Source organism: Neofelis nebulosa, chromosome 2 (genome assembly GCF_028018385.1).
Source record: "Neofelis nebulosa isolate mNeoNeb1 chromosome 2, mNeoNeb1.pri, whole genome shotgun sequence".
Taxonomy (NCBI): domain Eukaryota; kingdom Metazoa; phylum Chordata; class Mammalia; order Carnivora; family Felidae; genus Neofelis; species Neofelis nebulosa.
Genome location: NC_080783.1, coordinates 72,662,750 through 72,680,014, shown reverse-complemented (window position 1 = coordinate 72,680,014; position 17,265 = coordinate 72,662,750). Strand labels below are relative to the sequence as shown.

General features: G+C 34.2%; 2 protein-coding genes across 16 annotated transcripts in view; one reads left to right on the top strand and one right to left on the bottom strand.

Moving 5' to 3' along the window:
* The window catches only part of MARCHF7 (membrane associated ring-CH-type finger 7), a 61,074-nt gene extending 55,798 nt beyond the window's left edge, over positions 1 to 5,276 (top strand). For 3 of the 15 annotated variants that reach the window (XR_009251519.1, XM_058694641.1, XM_058694663.1), the window contains one exon: positions 3,948 to 5,276. Coding sequence is in view for 11 of the 15 variants with exons in the window: in XM_058694641.1 (XP_058550624.1) it covers positions 3,948 to 4,016 (69 nt within the window). In the remaining 4 variants the exon portion in view is untranslated. Of the gene's footprint in view, positions 1 to 1,383 lie in introns of all 15 variants that reach the window. The other 12 variants (XM_058694670.1, XM_058694578.1, XM_058694631.1 and 9 more) reach the window with 8 other exon arrangements.
* Positions 5,277 to 6,220: 944 nt separating this feature from the next.
* LY75 (lymphocyte antigen 75) overlaps positions 6,221 to 17,265 on the bottom strand; it is a 135,945-nt gene continuing 124,900 nt past the window's right edge. Inside the window, exons 36-39 of the mRNA XM_058694564.1 lie at positions 15,236 to 15,352; positions 14,425 to 14,598; positions 13,074 to 13,100; positions 6,221 to 8,623 (exon numbers count right to left, since the gene is read on the bottom strand). Of these exons, the coding sequence (XP_058550547.1) occupies positions 8,421 to 8,623; positions 13,074 to 13,100; positions 14,425 to 14,598; positions 15,236 to 15,352 (521 nt within the window). The 3' untranslated portion in view covers positions 6,221 to 8,420. The remainder of the gene's footprint in view (positions 8,624 to 13,073; positions 13,101 to 14,424; positions 14,599 to 15,235; positions 15,353 to 17,265) is intronic.

The following is a 17,265-nucleotide window of genomic DNA, read 5'->3' as shown; positions in this document are numbered from 1 at the left end:
CAAGCAGGCTAATTTTTTCAAAAAGCTATTTTTAAACAAGTAATTTTCTAGCTCTTGAAGGTAATTGGAATATATTTTAGTGAAAAACAGGGATGGAATTGAAAATACCTAGGGAAAATGCTCTTTTTCATTTGGGAGGGAAAAAAACAACTCATTATTAAATTGAACTCCAAAAACCAAAAGAATATGGGAAATTAACTTCAATTTCATTTGTTACTATCCTGTAAAAGATTAGCAGTGTACTAATTTTTAAGTATTCATATTACTAGAAACTACTTAAGATATGGACTATTGTGTGTTTACTCTGTACACTCTTACCTTAATGTTAACACTTGAGCTAGCTGTCTCTTAGGTGCTTATGAGTATAGGATGCTACTTACCTCAGTGTACCATAGGAAATTTATACGCTCTGCCTCGCCCAATTTGTGTGGCAGGGGCTAGGGCCTGCATCAGTACTGTAGTATTGTGAACACTTCATATCTTGAAATGTGTTCATAAACATATACTTCAGACTATTTTTTAAATATTCACTTTGTTAAAAATGGAGCCAAATTTCTGGTGAGGTGTAATGTTTTTGTTTTATCTTGAAAATTACCAAATAACCAAATAATCAAAATTACCAAATATATATAGTTTGGAAATTGGTAAAACATTTTTCTGTAATCCTCATGTGAACATTCCTGTAAGCCATTTGATAGATTATTATCATTGAGAGAAAAAAGAATGAACTATCGAGCATTTATAATTTGAGCGAAGATCTCTGGACTTTTAAGTACTTTAGAAATCGTAGTACCTAAATATAGTAGATGCCATAAGATGATTTCCTAAAAGGTAACTTATCTTTTCAAAATGAATAAACCTTTATATAAAGCATATAATTCATGCCTTTGTAAAAGGTACAAATTATTAAAGTGGAAGTCATTTTCACAAATTTTTTTTAAGTATCGAAATAAATGTAATACATCTGGAGCTATCAAATTTAGACAGGAAGATAAAATTGTTCCTGTTTTGTTTTTTTGACCCCTAAGAGTGTTCATTTGTGTCCGCATTGTAATGGTTTTAATTTTTTCTCCATAATTTTTTGAAGTGTTGTATTTATGCAAGACAGAAATGCCATTAGATAAAATTATTTTATTATAGCAGCTTTCAGTTTCTACATGATTCATGATTTCTACATGACCATTTATATAATGGTGATTATATACAACAGTTAAAGAATATTTTAAGCTTGTAATTTTTGATGTGGGGGTAGAAAGACCCCTATTTTAAAGGCTTCAATGGTGTTTGACTTTTTAAAGTAGAAATGAATCTCCTATACTGATTCTCTTTTTAGAGCAATTTGCAACATTTAAACTACTATATTTCTTTCTGCATTGTTTCTAGTTTATTAACCTTGCAAGAACTCTTCAGGCACATATGGAAGATCTCGAAAGTAGGTGGAATTTCCCCTTCCCAGACTTGTTTAATTTCTTTTGCAAATTAAATCCACAGACCAAAACCTTACTGTATATGCTTTCTACCAAATTAGAGCTTCATTTATAGGCGTAGTAATACCATAATAACTGATTTGGGAAAGATGGGTTGGGCAACTGACCTTTTTCAAAGCATATTTTTAAAAAATAATTTTAAGGTACAGAAGGATATATTTTAACTAGTGTTTTATTTAAAATTTTTATTTTTGATCGCCTTAATTTTAATCAAAAAGAAAACTTCTGGTCAAACCACACTTCTAAATCTGTTAGGTGTGTGTGTGTGAGAGAGAGAGAGAGAGAAATTTTGTTATTCATCTTTGTTAGATCATTAAAAGTTTTCCCTGGGTTTGTGTATAGTTCTAGGAAAATAGGGGTGAAAGATTCCTAGTTCTGAGTCCGTAACAGAAGCCATAGTTTTTTTTTTGCTCCTTGTTCAGGTCCTCATGGACCTTTAATAGGCAGCCAGCTCCGACAGCAACTCCAATCTCTTAAGATCACGTTCCAGTATTAGGACTTCTGCCTGGGCTCCTATGTGAAGGCACTTAATGCCCAAATCTTTACAGGCATCTGCACAGCTTAACCTCAAAGTCCTACAACCTCCAGGGTGCTTCGTACCAGGTGGGCACAGATATTGGTGGCTCTGAAATAGTTCCTGGGAATTCAAGATTACCCTACCTATTGTACTTTTTCACCCAAAGCAACTGGCTCCCCACGATCAGATTCCATTACACTCTTTGAAGTGTTTTAAAATATATATTCTCCACTTGATTATTCTCTGTACTCATCTTCGAAACACTTGTGGAGTGTTACCTGTAGTGTGCGTGTTTTTTTACCCTTTGAAGTAAAGTTTGAGAAGGACTTGGTCTTCATGAGAGCCTTTTAATTCCTAGAATATTCTAAGACATGGGTTGTTGTCATTAAGTTTGTACTATTTTTAAGTTTTGAAAGGATTAGAGGTACAACCAGATGCCTTTTCACAGTTTAGTATGTGTGAAAATGGTATATAAAGGAGTCTGGTATATAAAGTGGGAATTCATTTGGTATACATCTTTTTTTTTCTTTTATATAAACTTCACATCCCTTATGTTACCTAACACAAAGATCTCTTTTAGCAAATTATAATTCATACTTTGCCAGATGTGATGGTAGTAATTTGTTTTAGATGATAGTAATATTTTCCCCAGATTGCTTTACTTTTTTTTAAACTAACATTTAGTAGTTTCCTAAACATAGCAATGTCTACTGCCAGCATGTAAGAAAGACAGAGGTGAAATATACCCAGATTCAGCTGAGAGTAAAAGCTGTTGTGGGTGCTACAAGCTTACTCCTAAGTACCAGAATATTAATGTATTCTAAAAGTTGGTTCTCACTGAATTTTCTTCTCTTGTGGAGTTAATTTAAGAGAAAACATGAGAAATTCTCTGAAAAACTGTTTTATTTCTTAGTTTGATATTTCTCCATAATATAGCATAAAACTTAACCATAGGATTTACTCATTCATGAGCCAAGTATATGCTTGCTATCATTTACTAAAAATGGATGGAAGATTTCTGCAAGATAAATTGAAACATGAAAACTTAAGTTTCATCCATACATGTAGGATGTTTTTGTTGATTCCATTTGTTGGGTGCTCTTAAATATTGGGTCTAATATTAATACAAGAAGAGTATACATTTAACCTTTCTGCCCTTGATAATAGGGGAAATGCTGGTTGGGTGTTTATTTTAGTGAATTCCATTTTCCTCAACACATAACAATTTAGAGAATCCATAGTTTTATACTTAGGTCCCTCCTATTGACATTCCAGGATGTTTATTTTAAACTTCTGAGCTACTACAATGGCTCTTAAATTGAGGTCAGAAATGTTACAAACATGAGGTTTCTGACAATGTAGAGGCATAGGAATAATCTGAAAAGTTTTTTACTAAATCCAATTGTTTTAACTTAGGCTGTGTCTATATGAAAGCTTTTTGGACTAAATAGAGCTTTTTCTTGGCATTGTATAGACATAGCTTTGATGTAAATTGCAAGAATACCCATAACCTATTCTGTGTACATTTTTTTTCATTCTCATCGGATGCATCAAACATGCAGCGGTAATAAACCAGATTCTACTCAGGTGTGTGAGAGCACTTGCCTTAAGTTCATTTTTTTCTCTAGTGTCTAAATCATTAGCTACTGTGAACACAGGCTGATCTCAGAAGCTTTTTAGAAGACGTTCTTGAAGCATATTTTTAAGCATTCTCATTTTTATAAAAACTAACATAAAAAGATGTGGGGGTGGGAGCAATATGGATGGGCATCACCCACAGTCAGACCACCCCTAACCCTGTCATAACTTATCATCTTGACCAAACAGAATACTAAATTGGGTTTTTTTTATTTTACAAGTCATTGCTGTTCTGGCTTCATATTTACACATCCATTCTCATCCCCCTTAAAATCATTCTTGATCATCCTGTTTTCTTTCAACAGCTTCAGAGGATGATTCCGAAGAAGATGGAGACCATAACAGAACATTTGATATTGCCTAACTTCATATAAGACAAATGGATGATCTGTGAACAAGTGTTTATTAAAACTGGCAATTACGTATGATTTAATTTTGTGGGGAATGCCTATTGGAGATAGATATATATCTATATATATAGATAGATATATATATAGATAGATATCTATATATATATCTATATATATATATATATTCTCAAGTATTGCTGAATTAAAAATTCTCCTGGACCTTTTAACATGGCCAATGAATCTGATGTTTATAAACTGGTCATCAAAAGTACTTTTCTTTTCGGTGAGTGGGAAAATGTTATCCTTGTTTTAAATATCTAAGTAATGCTGATGACCCTTTTTTGTGTTTTGATTACTGTAGTCATATTTATGAAAAAAAATGGTTCATGTTTTTAGTTTCTTGCTAGTGAAAAAAGTGGGACAAAATATGCTTTTGAAATAAAATGGCACCTAATTATTTTTCTTTTCAAAAATGCCTTAAGTTACAGTCTCATTTTCATGATCATTTGCTTCCAGTGTTTATAAAAAAAATAATTGGGAAGTTATGAAAGCATTATATATTAGGTTCCCAAAGTTAATACGAATCCTAAATTCACTTAGCAATAAAATCTAATTTTTAAGAAGTATATAAATATAAAATGTATAAATGATGGATAAATTTTTGTATTGATTTGCAAAATGCAGATTATATTTGATAAGCCATAGTATGTAGATATTCCTTTTAGGAGTATTACAGCTGTAAATTATATTGGAATTGCCCATCAAATGCTATTTGGGAAAAAAAATTACTGCAATCTCAAGTTAATGGAATATTTTTAAATCCCACATTTAAAGTTTAAAACACTGGTTTTCAATGTGTTTTTTAGTGTTGTCACTTCTTTATAGATAAATACGATATAAATAACCTGTTTGGATCCTGGTCGTTTTTAACTGTTCCTTGGTAATTCTGAGCATTTATTTACTGACTTAATATTTTTCACCACTTTTGGAGAACAGATGAACATCACCTATTCACCATGAATAGATCTACACCATGGTCAGGAGTTGTGTATAAAGTTTCATAACACTGTATATATTTCCTCTGTCAACACCCTTTAGGATATACTTTTAAACACCTTCAGGTGGTTTCAGATTAAATAGTCTTATGTTATGGCAACTAACTACATTTTCAGAACCTAAATAGAAACCATGCAATTTCTCCAATGTGAATCAACAGTTTGCCCACACTTAGTTTGTCTTAATGTAAAACCTTGGCTGGAAATAAAATGCATACTGATTGATTTACTTTATAGTTTGAAATGTTTCCTTTTGAACTGGTGCTCAAAGTAGACTTCAAACCTTAAAGCTTTTTTAAGAAGTAAAATCCCAATTCATACAAAAATATAAATTTAAAAAAAAATTTTTTTTTTTTTAACGTTTATTTATTTTTGAGACAGAGAGCATGAATGGGGGAGGGTCAGAGAGAGGGAGACACAGAATCTGAAACATGCTCCAGGCTCTGAGCTGTCCGCACAGAGCCCAACGCAGGGCTTGAACTCACGGACCGCGAGATCATGACCTGAGCTGAAGTCGGCCGCTTAACCGACTGAGCCACCCAGGCGCCCCTAAATGTAAAACATTTGCTCAATTTTTACCTGTTATCTCTGCATTGCCTTAAAGGAAAAATACAAAATTAAGGATACCAGTTTCACTATTCTGTGGGCCCTTAAGGGGTGCTTTGAGTTTCAAACAATTACACTTTTAATAGACTCAGCATGAAAGTTAAGTATCTTCTACTTAACCCACAAAACTTACTTCAAAATTTAAATAGTAGGGGGCGCCTGGGTGGCTCAGTTGGTTAAGCGTCCAACTTCGGCCCAGGTCATGATCTCCTGTTTTGTGCATTCGAGCCCCGCGTCGGGCTCTGTGCTGACAGCTTGCTCAGCCTGGAGTTTGCTTTGGATTCTGTGTTTCCTTCTCTCTCTGCCCCTCCCCCACTCACTCGCTGTCTCTCAAAAATAAATGTTATATTTTTTTTAATTTAGTAGAAAACATTCCATTGGTATGCAGTTTATTGTCATATTAAATGCTTAATGCCAGAGATACACAGTGGCTTGAGCTTAGTATACTTTCAGTTCCGTAGTACCGCTTACTATTTCATATTTCAATATTGCATAAGCTTCTGATACCCTGTACGTGTGAATTACTTTTAAAACCATATAAACAGAAATAGACCATAGAGCACTCACTACAGAGAATGCAAATTCTTAGGAAAATGCAGTTTAATGTTATTCTCTCTAGATACCTGCCAAACGTAAGAATTTATACTGTCCTTATTAACCAAAACCAAGATGTTGAAGAAAGCAGTTTATACATTTTGAATATAAATAAGCATGGTTATGTTGATAATATTAAAAATATACATACAGACTTGAATGACCCAGTTTGCTGTTGACCACTGAATAGATGCAAAGGCCCTGTTACAGATATTCTGATGTATGAAGAAAATTAAGATTTAACACTTCACTAACCAGGGACCTCTAAGGACTTACTTGAAAGGTGAAATCAAATATGGAAAATTAAATCAGTTTAATGTAGCTGTTTTGTAAGAGCTGCCATTGGGTAGAAGTGATCAAAATGAACAAGAAAATTAGTTGTATGGGAGTTAAGTGGAAGGGGAGATTCTAGAGCAGCACTGTCCAGTAAAACTTCGTGATGATGGAAATGGAAATGCTCTGTAATTTGTATTGCCTATTACGGTAGCTGCTACATGTGTTTGAGCATTTGAAGTGTGGCTAGTGCAACTGAGAAACTGAACTTTAAGTTATATTTAATTTTAACATAAATAGCCACATGTAGCTTGTGGCTACTATATTGGATACTGTAGAAATCTGTGACTATTAGAGAACGTTTTAAGGAAGAGTTAAGATCTGTCTTAGTTTTTAAATGACTGGTAGAATTTGAATAGAAAAAGGAAGGAATTCCAATCTGTTCACTATTAATAACTTACCAGGAATAAAATAGTATCCAAAAACTTAGAAATGTAAAGCTCTTGCAGAGTGTAGTTGTTTTGTGTAAGAAGGCTAGTGTAACATCTGTTCTTTTAGTACCACACAGCCATACCATATAGTCTTGTCAGCACTTTGTAGTTTTTCCTATGTCATTAAACAACAGTGCCATTAATTGTGATGAAGGAGGTTATTCGTAATGCCAGTGGACACATCGTGTAAGCTGGGACTTTGTTGCCATTGGTCAAGCTTGAGATAGTGTATCTCCCCATAAGAAAAGTTTTTCCCATAAGATAATGGATGAGACATTGGTTAGGGAGAGAGACTACTACTTTGAGCTTTCAGGGTTTCTAAATACAGTAAATATAATTTTATGTGAACTCCATATATTTATCTTTTCTAGTATTTTTAAGCTATAAAGAATGCTAAGGAAAATCACTCTTGATTCAGCTCTCGTTTTCATTTTTTACCCCCAAAAAGATTCTTCTCATCTTTACTGACAACTTTGAGCATCACAACTACAGTAGTATGTAGTGTTTTTCTGCAGTTTTTGCTACCCTAGTTTTCATGTCCTTGAATGATAGTTCATCAGTGTTCGGGGAGCACTGACACACCTTATATAGGAACAGATCTGGAGGTAGAGAAGAAATATTCTTAAATAAAGGGGCTCTGTGATCAAAGCATTATCCTCACTGCCATCCACTTCCACACCTTCCTGGTATGGCTGTAATCCTTTTTGCTTCAAAAAATTTATAAAATTTCATTGACATTCTAACCATTTGTTATTAGTACAAAATAAGATTTCTTGTCCAAAGTGATGTTCTAAAAGTAATGAAATTTTAAAATGTAGGATATGGGGTGGTTAAAATCTAAAAAATTTTCTACATCTAACTCAAAAGGGAAGATAAAAATATTAGGGGAATCGTCTGCCACAGTAAATTGTAATGTGTGACGTCTTAATGTATAGGATCTTTTTATAGGTATGTTTTCTCATGTTTATTAATAAAAGAGCAAGACCTAGAAATTGGTTAAGACCTGGTGATTACTAAAACTACAGTGGTAGGTAAGAGTTATTTTTGTTTTTGTTTTCTTCCCCAATTCTAACCTAAGGTGGTTCAACCAAATGGGAAGGAAGATAGAGCAGTAGACTGGGTTTTTATTTTTATCTACTTTACTACTTTAGGCTTTATTTAAACTTTTTTAAGTGAAAGGTACATTTAGGGAGGTGGTTAAAACTACCAAATTGTATTTATGATCATTCCTTTTTAAAAACTTATGATGAACCTAAAGATCAGTTTTTGTCACGATTATATGAGAATAATGTTACTGGAATAAGGAAATATACCATGAAAACTGATTTTCATTGTCAAATTTTACATTAAAATCCTGTACAGGAAATCGCTGTCAACATTTGATGTCTTAATCTGAAATTTCCAAGATCTTAGTCAAATTGAACAGCATACTCATTTTCTTCTGCAACAACCAAAACACAGTCGTCGTTATAAGGTGATTGGGGTGCAGTTGAAAAAACTGTGGTGAAACCAGAATCCAAATTTCTTTTGTACAGGAACCAAACGATTGCTCCCAAAACTGTCAAAATTACTGTGCTAGCAATCACCAAAGCTGATATTAAAATGTGGTTATCTGAAAAGGAAAAGACAAAAAAAAAAAAAAAATATATATATATATATATATATATATATATATATATATATATATATATGGAAATCAGGACACCCAGTTGCTAGAACTGCACTTGGGCGGGGGGGGGGCATAAATACAGTTTCATGATACATGATACATGATACAGTTTCATCATGTAAATATTTGCCTATTAGAATTTCCCACACTGATGAGAAAAATAAAAAATTACACTTATTCAGATTTGTATTTGTTAGCTTGAATGACTGCCATTCTTAAGATTTTAAGTTTTACAATTCTCCATCCTAAAATGGAAATTACCTACACTCAGTATGTCACGGTTCTATGTGTCTTCCTTGGATTTTACTTCCTAGTCTAAGACTTCCTATTTACTGCTCTTTTCAAGACTAGTTGTCTTTAGATACTTGTTTACATTAATGAAACTTATTGGTTCATCTGGCTTTTGGCATTTAAAATTTGTTATCACTGAGAAAAAACAAGAATGGCAGTGAAGTATCTCCCTTTTTCTATTCAAGTAACTATATATATGTGTATTCCTGAAGTAATTACAACCATGGCAGTCCTTGGCTACTGAAAACCCTCATAAACTTTCCATAAGTCAGTCCAGGGAAATTAACTCAGTTTAGGAGTTAGGAGGAAGAAAATGGCCACTAAAAGGAAAATTCTCTCCTTTTTGATCTTTAAAGTTTGTAGCAGTCACAGTTTGGTAAGGTTTGGGGTGTATTATTTGTTGGACCTTTAGATGAAAACGTGTCAAGAAAGTCAGGCAAATAGTTGCACAGTCTTATGAAATATTTTTTAATGAATTCAAAGACAACTCTGTTGCTAGTTCTTTCAACAACTCCTGATAAGATTTTGAGAACCATCATAAACCTACATACACTTTTGTACTTAAATCTCTATGTATCCTTTTATATTCTACTCAATCGGTAAATATCCTTCCCCCTCACCCAAATATACACGTGCAAATGTTCTACAAGATATGTGTCAGAAAATACTGTGCTCCTCCTGTCCCACTGCCACTCACCCTGAATTCCCATTCATCAAAGCCATTCCTTTTAAGATTATTTGCCTCCATACTTATAAATAACATACACGGCTTTTCTTGATTTAATTTTTTAATGTGAAATACACATAACAAAATACCATCTTAACCTGCTTTAAGTTTACAGTTTTATAGCGTTAAGTACGTTCACACTGATGTGCTGTCACCACTGTTTCTCCACAGAATTCTTCATCTTTCAAACCCGAGAAACTATGTATTAAACAGTAATGCCCAATTCTTCCCTTATTTTATTCCTTGTCAACCACCATTCTACCTTTTGTAGGTCCACTACTCCAGGTATCTCAGATCATTGGAATCACCAAGTATTTGTACTTTTGTGACCAGCTTATTTCACTTAGCCTAACTAATGTCTTCCAAATTTGTGCATATTGTAGGATGTGTCAGAATTGCCTTTTTAAGGCTAAATAATGTTCCATAGTGTATATATCATGTTCTACTTACCCATTCATCTGTTGATGGACACTTGGGTTGGCACCTTCCACTTTTTGGCTATTGTGAATAATGCTGCTATGAACATGAGTGTACAAATCTTTGATACCTCTTTTCATTCCTTTTGCGTATATACCCAGAAGTGGGATTGCTGCATCGTAGGTGTTTCTATTTTTAGTTTTTTGAGAATTTATCATTACTGTTTTCTGTACCATTTGAAATTCCCATCAATAGGGCACAACTGTTCCATTTTCTCCATATCCTTGTCAATACTTGATTTCTGTTTTTTGTTGTTATATGTATATGTGTGTGTGTGTGTGTTATATATATATATATATATATTTTTTTTTTTTTTTTTTTTTTTTTTTTTTGGTAGCCAACCTAATGGATGTGAGGTGGTGCTCTGCTTGATTTTATTTTTGAGGTTGTTTTTTTTTTTTTTTAACGTTTATTCATTTTTGAGAGACAGAGCATGAGCAGGGAAAGGGCAGAGAGAGGGAGACACAGAATCTGAACCAGGCTCCAGGCTCCAAGCTGTCAGCACAGAGCCCGATGTAGGGCTTAAACCCACCAACCACGAGATCATGACCTGAGCCGAAGTCGGACGCTCAACCGACTAAGCCACCCAGGCACTCTGCTTGATTTTATTTTTAAGGTCTGTGCCAACATGGGGCAACTCACTACCCCGAGATCAAGAGCCAAGTGCTCTACCAGCTGAGCCAGCCAGATGCCCCTTTGGTTGATACTTTAAGGTATTTATTCCTCCTGTTGAAGAGTGAGAACTTAATTCTCCAATATACACACGAATTCTCAAACACTCCTTTCCTCTTCCATCACAGTTATAGCAAGCCCCAAATTAGAAAATCTACATCTGACCATGCCAATCCAGAATTTTTAAAAACAACTACCAATTTAGAAGGCAACCCAATAAAAAATAAGGACAAAAGACTTGAATAGGCATTTCGCAAAACACAATGAAATGGCTAATAAAAGTGCTCAACATTATTCACCAGGGAAATGAAAATCAAAATGATTACACACACCTGAATGGCTGAAATTAGATGGGACTTTCCATGGGATGGATATGCAGTAGGAATGTAGCAGTTCAACCACTTTGAAAAATTACTTGGTAGTTTCTAATAAAGCCAAATATATTAGCTACCCTATTGACCTTGCAGTTCTTCTCTTTGGAATATACACAAGGAAAATGAGAAAATAGGTCCAAATGAGAATGTTCATAGGCTGTTCTATCATTTTAGTACCAAACTAGACATGATGCATATATACATAATAGGAAATTGGACAAATTGTGATACATTTACAAAGTACTATACAACAGTAGAATAAGTACAATATATACGTAACATGGATGGATCTAAAAAAAATTCTTGAGTGAAAAAAGCCAGTAGAACTCTATCTATGTTCTAAACCAGCAACTCTAACCTATGGTGATAGAACTCAAAATAGTGGGTAACTCTGGGAGAGATGATGGTAGGGGATACATTTATTGGTAATGGGCATGAAGGAAATTTTTTGGTGTAACATGTTCTTTCTCTATCTTGATTTGAGAGGTAGTTACCCAGGTATATCCAGAGGCAACCATCAAACTGTACACTTAAGATTTGTGCATCTTATTCACACCTCAAAGAGATTAAAAATTATGCTACCGGGGCACCTGGGTGGCGCAGTCGGTTAAGCGTCCGACTTCAGCCAGGTCACGATCTCGCGGTCCGTGAGTTCGAGCCCCGCGTCAGGCTCTGGGCTGATGGCTCGGAGCCTGGAGCCTGTTTCCGATTCTGTGTCTCCCTCTCTCTCTGCCCCTCCCCCGTTCATGCTCTGTCTCTCTCTGTCCCAAAAATAAATAAGAAACGTTGAAAAAAAATTTAAAAAAAAAATTATGCTACCAATTGGCAAAAAAAAAAAAAAAAATTTTAATAGACATGTTTCTGGGAATGCAAAATAGTACAATTCTAAAACCATGTTATCGATCAAAGTTCTACATCCACTTTTCAAATCCAACATTTGCATTTCAGGGAATCTAATCTTTAAATAATGTATTTGTGCAAGTAGATTCATTCACTGCAGCACTGTAATGTTTGGAAACCAGCCAGTAAGGGTCTGGAGCTGGTTTATATCCATAAAGACATATACGGAAGAGTATGCGTTGTTGATACCTAGAATCTATTAGTGAATAAAAGGGCAAAGTAAGTCCTATATCTCAATTTGCTGATCTTGGCAAAAGAAACACAGTTAAGAAACTTGAGCTGGTGCCCAATAAGGATAAAAGTAGAATAATGTAGACAGGGGCAAGATGGGAGACGGACTTTTCAGCATTTGCCTTACTATTTTGCTTTTTCAACCATGTTAATGTATTACCTGTTCTTTCAAAAAAATATGCATTTAGGGGCACCTGGGTGGTTCGGCCAATTAAGTGTCCAACTCTTGATCTCAGCTCAGGTCATGATCTCACTGTTCCTAATAAAGCCCCACATCTGGCTCTGCTGACAGAGCAGAGCCTGCTTGGGATTCTCTCTCCCCTCTCTCTCTGCCCCTTCATTCATGCACACGGGCTCTCTCAAAGTAAATGAACTTTAAAAAAAATGCATTTAGTAAACCCTTAAGACAGAACCTTAAAGAACTATAATTGTAAGGTCAAAGTCTTTTAAACAAAAGATTGCAGACTCATTTCCCACAAAAAAGGGAATTCAATGGGAAAATACAATTTGGTATTTAAAAAAATTCATACATATTTGCAGTTACCATATTTAGGATGTCAATTCTTATTACTAAGTTGAGACCTTTCTAAATTCTTACAAAAGTTGTTCCACTTTATAAAATTATATAATTAATTTTAAGGAGGTCTTTAGTAATATTTTGACATTAGAATCAATGTATTTTTACTTGTGGGAAGATTTTTAACAAAAGACCATTACTTACCTGATAAATATTTCTTTTCATATGGGACTAAAATGCAAAAGAAAATGAAAATTAAAATTCAAGTATGTATACTTTATTCTAAGTTTGCCTTTAAACACTTTCAAAATAGTTGAAAATGAAATTTAGTAGCTTAATATCCCTATTTCTATTGCTTGGTCAATTGTTTTCCATTTTGAACAAAGTTGTTTTTTGTTTCTTTTTTTTTAAAGATGTAGAGGTCTAACAGTGTATTAGCTTGGCTGGTGGAGAAAGAATAAGGAAACTCAAAGTGACGAGGTGAGGAAAATAATTTTTGTTAGAGGCTCTATAGAAAACAAACCTAATAAAATTGAAGTATACAACTGTGACCCCATTAGTATGGATTTGCTCACTATTTCTGATGTTTCAGTTATAGTTTAATTAAAAATTTGGTTTATATAAATGTGCCCTGATACTTAGTACATGAAAAAAAATTTTTTTTAATCCAATAAATATTGGAAGTGGAATTCCACTACCATAAAAATATGATAAATTTAATATAATCAACTGTAGTTAAGAACCCTGCTGAGGCATACAAAAAAATCAAAAGGGGAAAATAATTTTGGTTTACAGTTGAAGTAGAAGGGGGGAAATACTAAAGATGCAAAGTGGAGAAATGGCTGTCATGTTTCAAGTATCCCAAAATCATATTTTGGAATTTTAAGTGTTTTTAATAAGAACAAAATTTTTTCTGAAACTTGGAACATGCTTTGATGTTTAACAATAACATCAAAATACTGTTGTGGGACATAATAATTTTGTCCATTAGAAAGCATTCTGAAGGGGAAGAAGGGACGGCCAGAGCCCAGGGGTGGTGGTTGGAAGGGCAGGGGCCAGGTTCAGAGCTTGTACCTCAGGGTTGCGGTGGGGAGAAAAAGCATTCTGATGGGTCAGAAGAAAAATTACATTTTAGTCCAGAATAAGTTATTGACTACAATGCAGTTTTTCTTCATTTGCCTAAACAAAGGATATTAGTACCTGTACAAGGTAAAATTCTTTAAACATTAGCTAGAACTCTGGAATCAGACATGAGTAGCTAATCCAATAACATGCAAGGAGACTATGATAATTCCTTTGAACAAGAGAAGAAATTTCTGACCTCTTGCAGGCTCTAAGAATAAGCAGATAGAATGAAAGTATGCCTGATTCACATGAGAATTATATTGGACTTCCAAAAGATCTGGGAGCATAGCATCCTAATTAATATATTCTGAAGTCTTTCTTACTCCCTCTAATTTACTGAGGCATACTTGTCTCAAAAATTTTTATTTTAAAACCAGCCCTACTTTCCCCACCCCTCTAGAAATGGAAAAAAGTTTTCAGTTATACTTACTAGCTGCTTTACAAAGGGTTCCTTCCACAGAAGAAATTTCACAATTTCCTTTTTTCCATTCACCTGTCTTGGTGTGCAAAAAGGCACAGGTGTCAACTAGATCCTCACCATCTTCTTGGTCTGTCCATTTATCAAATGTCATATTTGACTTATCAAACCACTTGAAACTTGCATCTGTCAGTTAAGAATATTTTTATCATTATGACAGTGTTAAATGGAGTTAAAAAGAAAGCCTAAGAAAAGGATCTGGGATTAAAGGTGGAAAATTACTAAGATATGTCTACTCAAAACTTTTAGTTGTAGGATTTAAATTAGGAGGAATATTATCTTGTGTACCAGCAAATGAAAGGTATTGGCTCAAAGAAGTTCTACGGAAGATCCTGTTTTTGAAAATAATAAAGTAACATTTTCTTGGGGGAAATAGCCAAGAAAATTAAAATATTAATAGTAACCTTAGTAGTTTCATCTCATTAATAATGCATGTACTTTCTGTTTCCTACAGGGACAATAAAGACATTTACATAATATAACCTTGATAGTTCAATCTAGCGATATCCTACAGTTGACACATTTATGACACTACCATATTACAAAAATGCTGAGCCTAGAACCATATTTTAATCCGGACAAAAGAAACACAGCTGCTCAGGAAAGAGTTGCAGTATAGGTTATAGGTGCACACTGAAAATAGAATACCCAGAGACTATAGGAAACATCAACTTGAACTACAGAACTGAAGAATCTCAAAGTTACCAGTTTTATTACCATTAAAAAAAAAAAAGTGGTTTCCTACAAGGTAAATATTACTTACCATCTGTGTCAAAAAACATGCCTAGTAGGATATCATCTGGGCCTTTCCATTGCTTTTTCAAAGTCTCCAGTATAAAAGCATTTTCTTCTTCATTATGTATGCTTACCATGTCTGCTCCTGAAATTATTTTTAGGTAGAAATAAAGTTACCATGTTTCCAGAATCAATGCAGATCACAGGAATTATATAAAAATTATGCATTATAATACATTTACCATAATGTATTATACTTTCACACCTTTTTAAATTTCAGCTTGAGAATATGCACAATTTTGTTTTTTTTCAACGTTTTTTTTTTGTTTTTTTTTTATTTTATTTTTATTTTTGGGACAGAGAGAGACAGAGCATGAACGGGGGAGGGGCAGAGAGAGAGGGAGACACAGAATCGGAAACAGGCTCCAGGCTCCGAGCCATCGGCCCAGAGCCTGACGCGGGGCTCGAACTCACGGACCGCGAGATCGTGACCTGGCTGAAGTCAGACGCTTAACCGACTGCGCCACCCAGGCGCCCCAAGAATATGCACAATTTTGAAGAGACAATATATTCATGAGTAAAGTGATGTGATAAATTGAGCACAACAATTTTATATTCTCATTTCATTTATGTAGAGTTGGTAATTTACAGACAAGGGAACAAAACATCATGGGAGGCTTCAGCAATAGAACATATTTTCTGCATCTCTCAACTTTCCTTTTTCCCATCACCTCTTCCTCGAGCAACCATGGTTTCTCCCTTTGTTTACTAGTGTAGTGAGGAGAAGCTCTGACCAAATCTAGGAGAACTGTAAACTATGAAGTCAACTTGCCAGAACAGTTGCAAGACGTGAAATTAAGCAACAGTCTCTGACTTGCCTCATTTAACTGGCCTTCGTGTGCCTGCTGCCCAAAGCCTTACATGTACATATTCTGTGGTCTTTAGAAAATTCCTGGTTAAGGAAAATGATTAATAAAAGAGGTCTATCATTGGATAGTTAATCACACTTTCATGTGATTCAAGAGTAAAGAGCAGCAGCGATCTATATTTTATATCTCCCATACATTAGCTTTTGTGGTTCTTAAAGTCTATAAGCTACATATACATACAAGCATCCTATAAATATCAGGAGTAACTACTTTTCCAAGAGATATTTAACCCTGTTTCCTTACCTAGACAAAGATTCTCTTGCAAATTAAAAAGAATTTCACTGTCTTAATTGGATAATACTTTAGAGAAAATGCTAGTAGAGTTAGTTCCTTTCATGATACTCTGTTTTTTCAAGTGAAGACAGTTGAATAAATGATGACATCAAGGCTTGTGCTCAAAGCAGCCAGAAAGCTGGCAGGGAGGATACATCTAATCCCTGGGTGTAAGACAAAAAAAAAAAAATAATAATAATAATAATAATAATAATAATAATAATAATGTAACAGCCTTTCAGGTGTACTCAGCTAAATATGGAATATAACACAAAAATAATAAACATAGGACTTCTCAGCCTCAGTAATTTAGAAGTAACAATTTTCCCATTTTCCAATGATAAGTTGTTGATCCTACGTATATCTTACAGTGTGGAGACTTTCTGTACTATAACTAATGCAAGTACATGGAGAAATAAGGTACTTTTGCCTACTATTACATTCTTCCAAAATCATCCAAACTTAACAAAGTCTCCTGAAAATTCCAGAATATTGTCTTAGTTCAGTGGTTCTCCACCTTGAGCATGCATCAAAATCTGGAGGGCTTCCAACTGGAATGAGATGGGGCCTGAGAATTTACATTCCCAACAAGTTCCCAGGTGATGCTGATGCTGCTGATCCAGGGACCATCCTTTGAGAATTACAGGTGGCTTAAATTGTAGGCTACTATATTTATGACATCACTCTAAAGTTGATAATATTTTGTAATAAGTTAACAGTTAAATGGAAAAGACAGAGCTACTATGTACTGATATACTAAGAAAAATTTTTATTAAATGATTACTTTTATATCTTAAAAGAAGCTTACCAAAAAAACCCCAATAAATTTAACAATAGGGGAAAAGAAAATTACTGT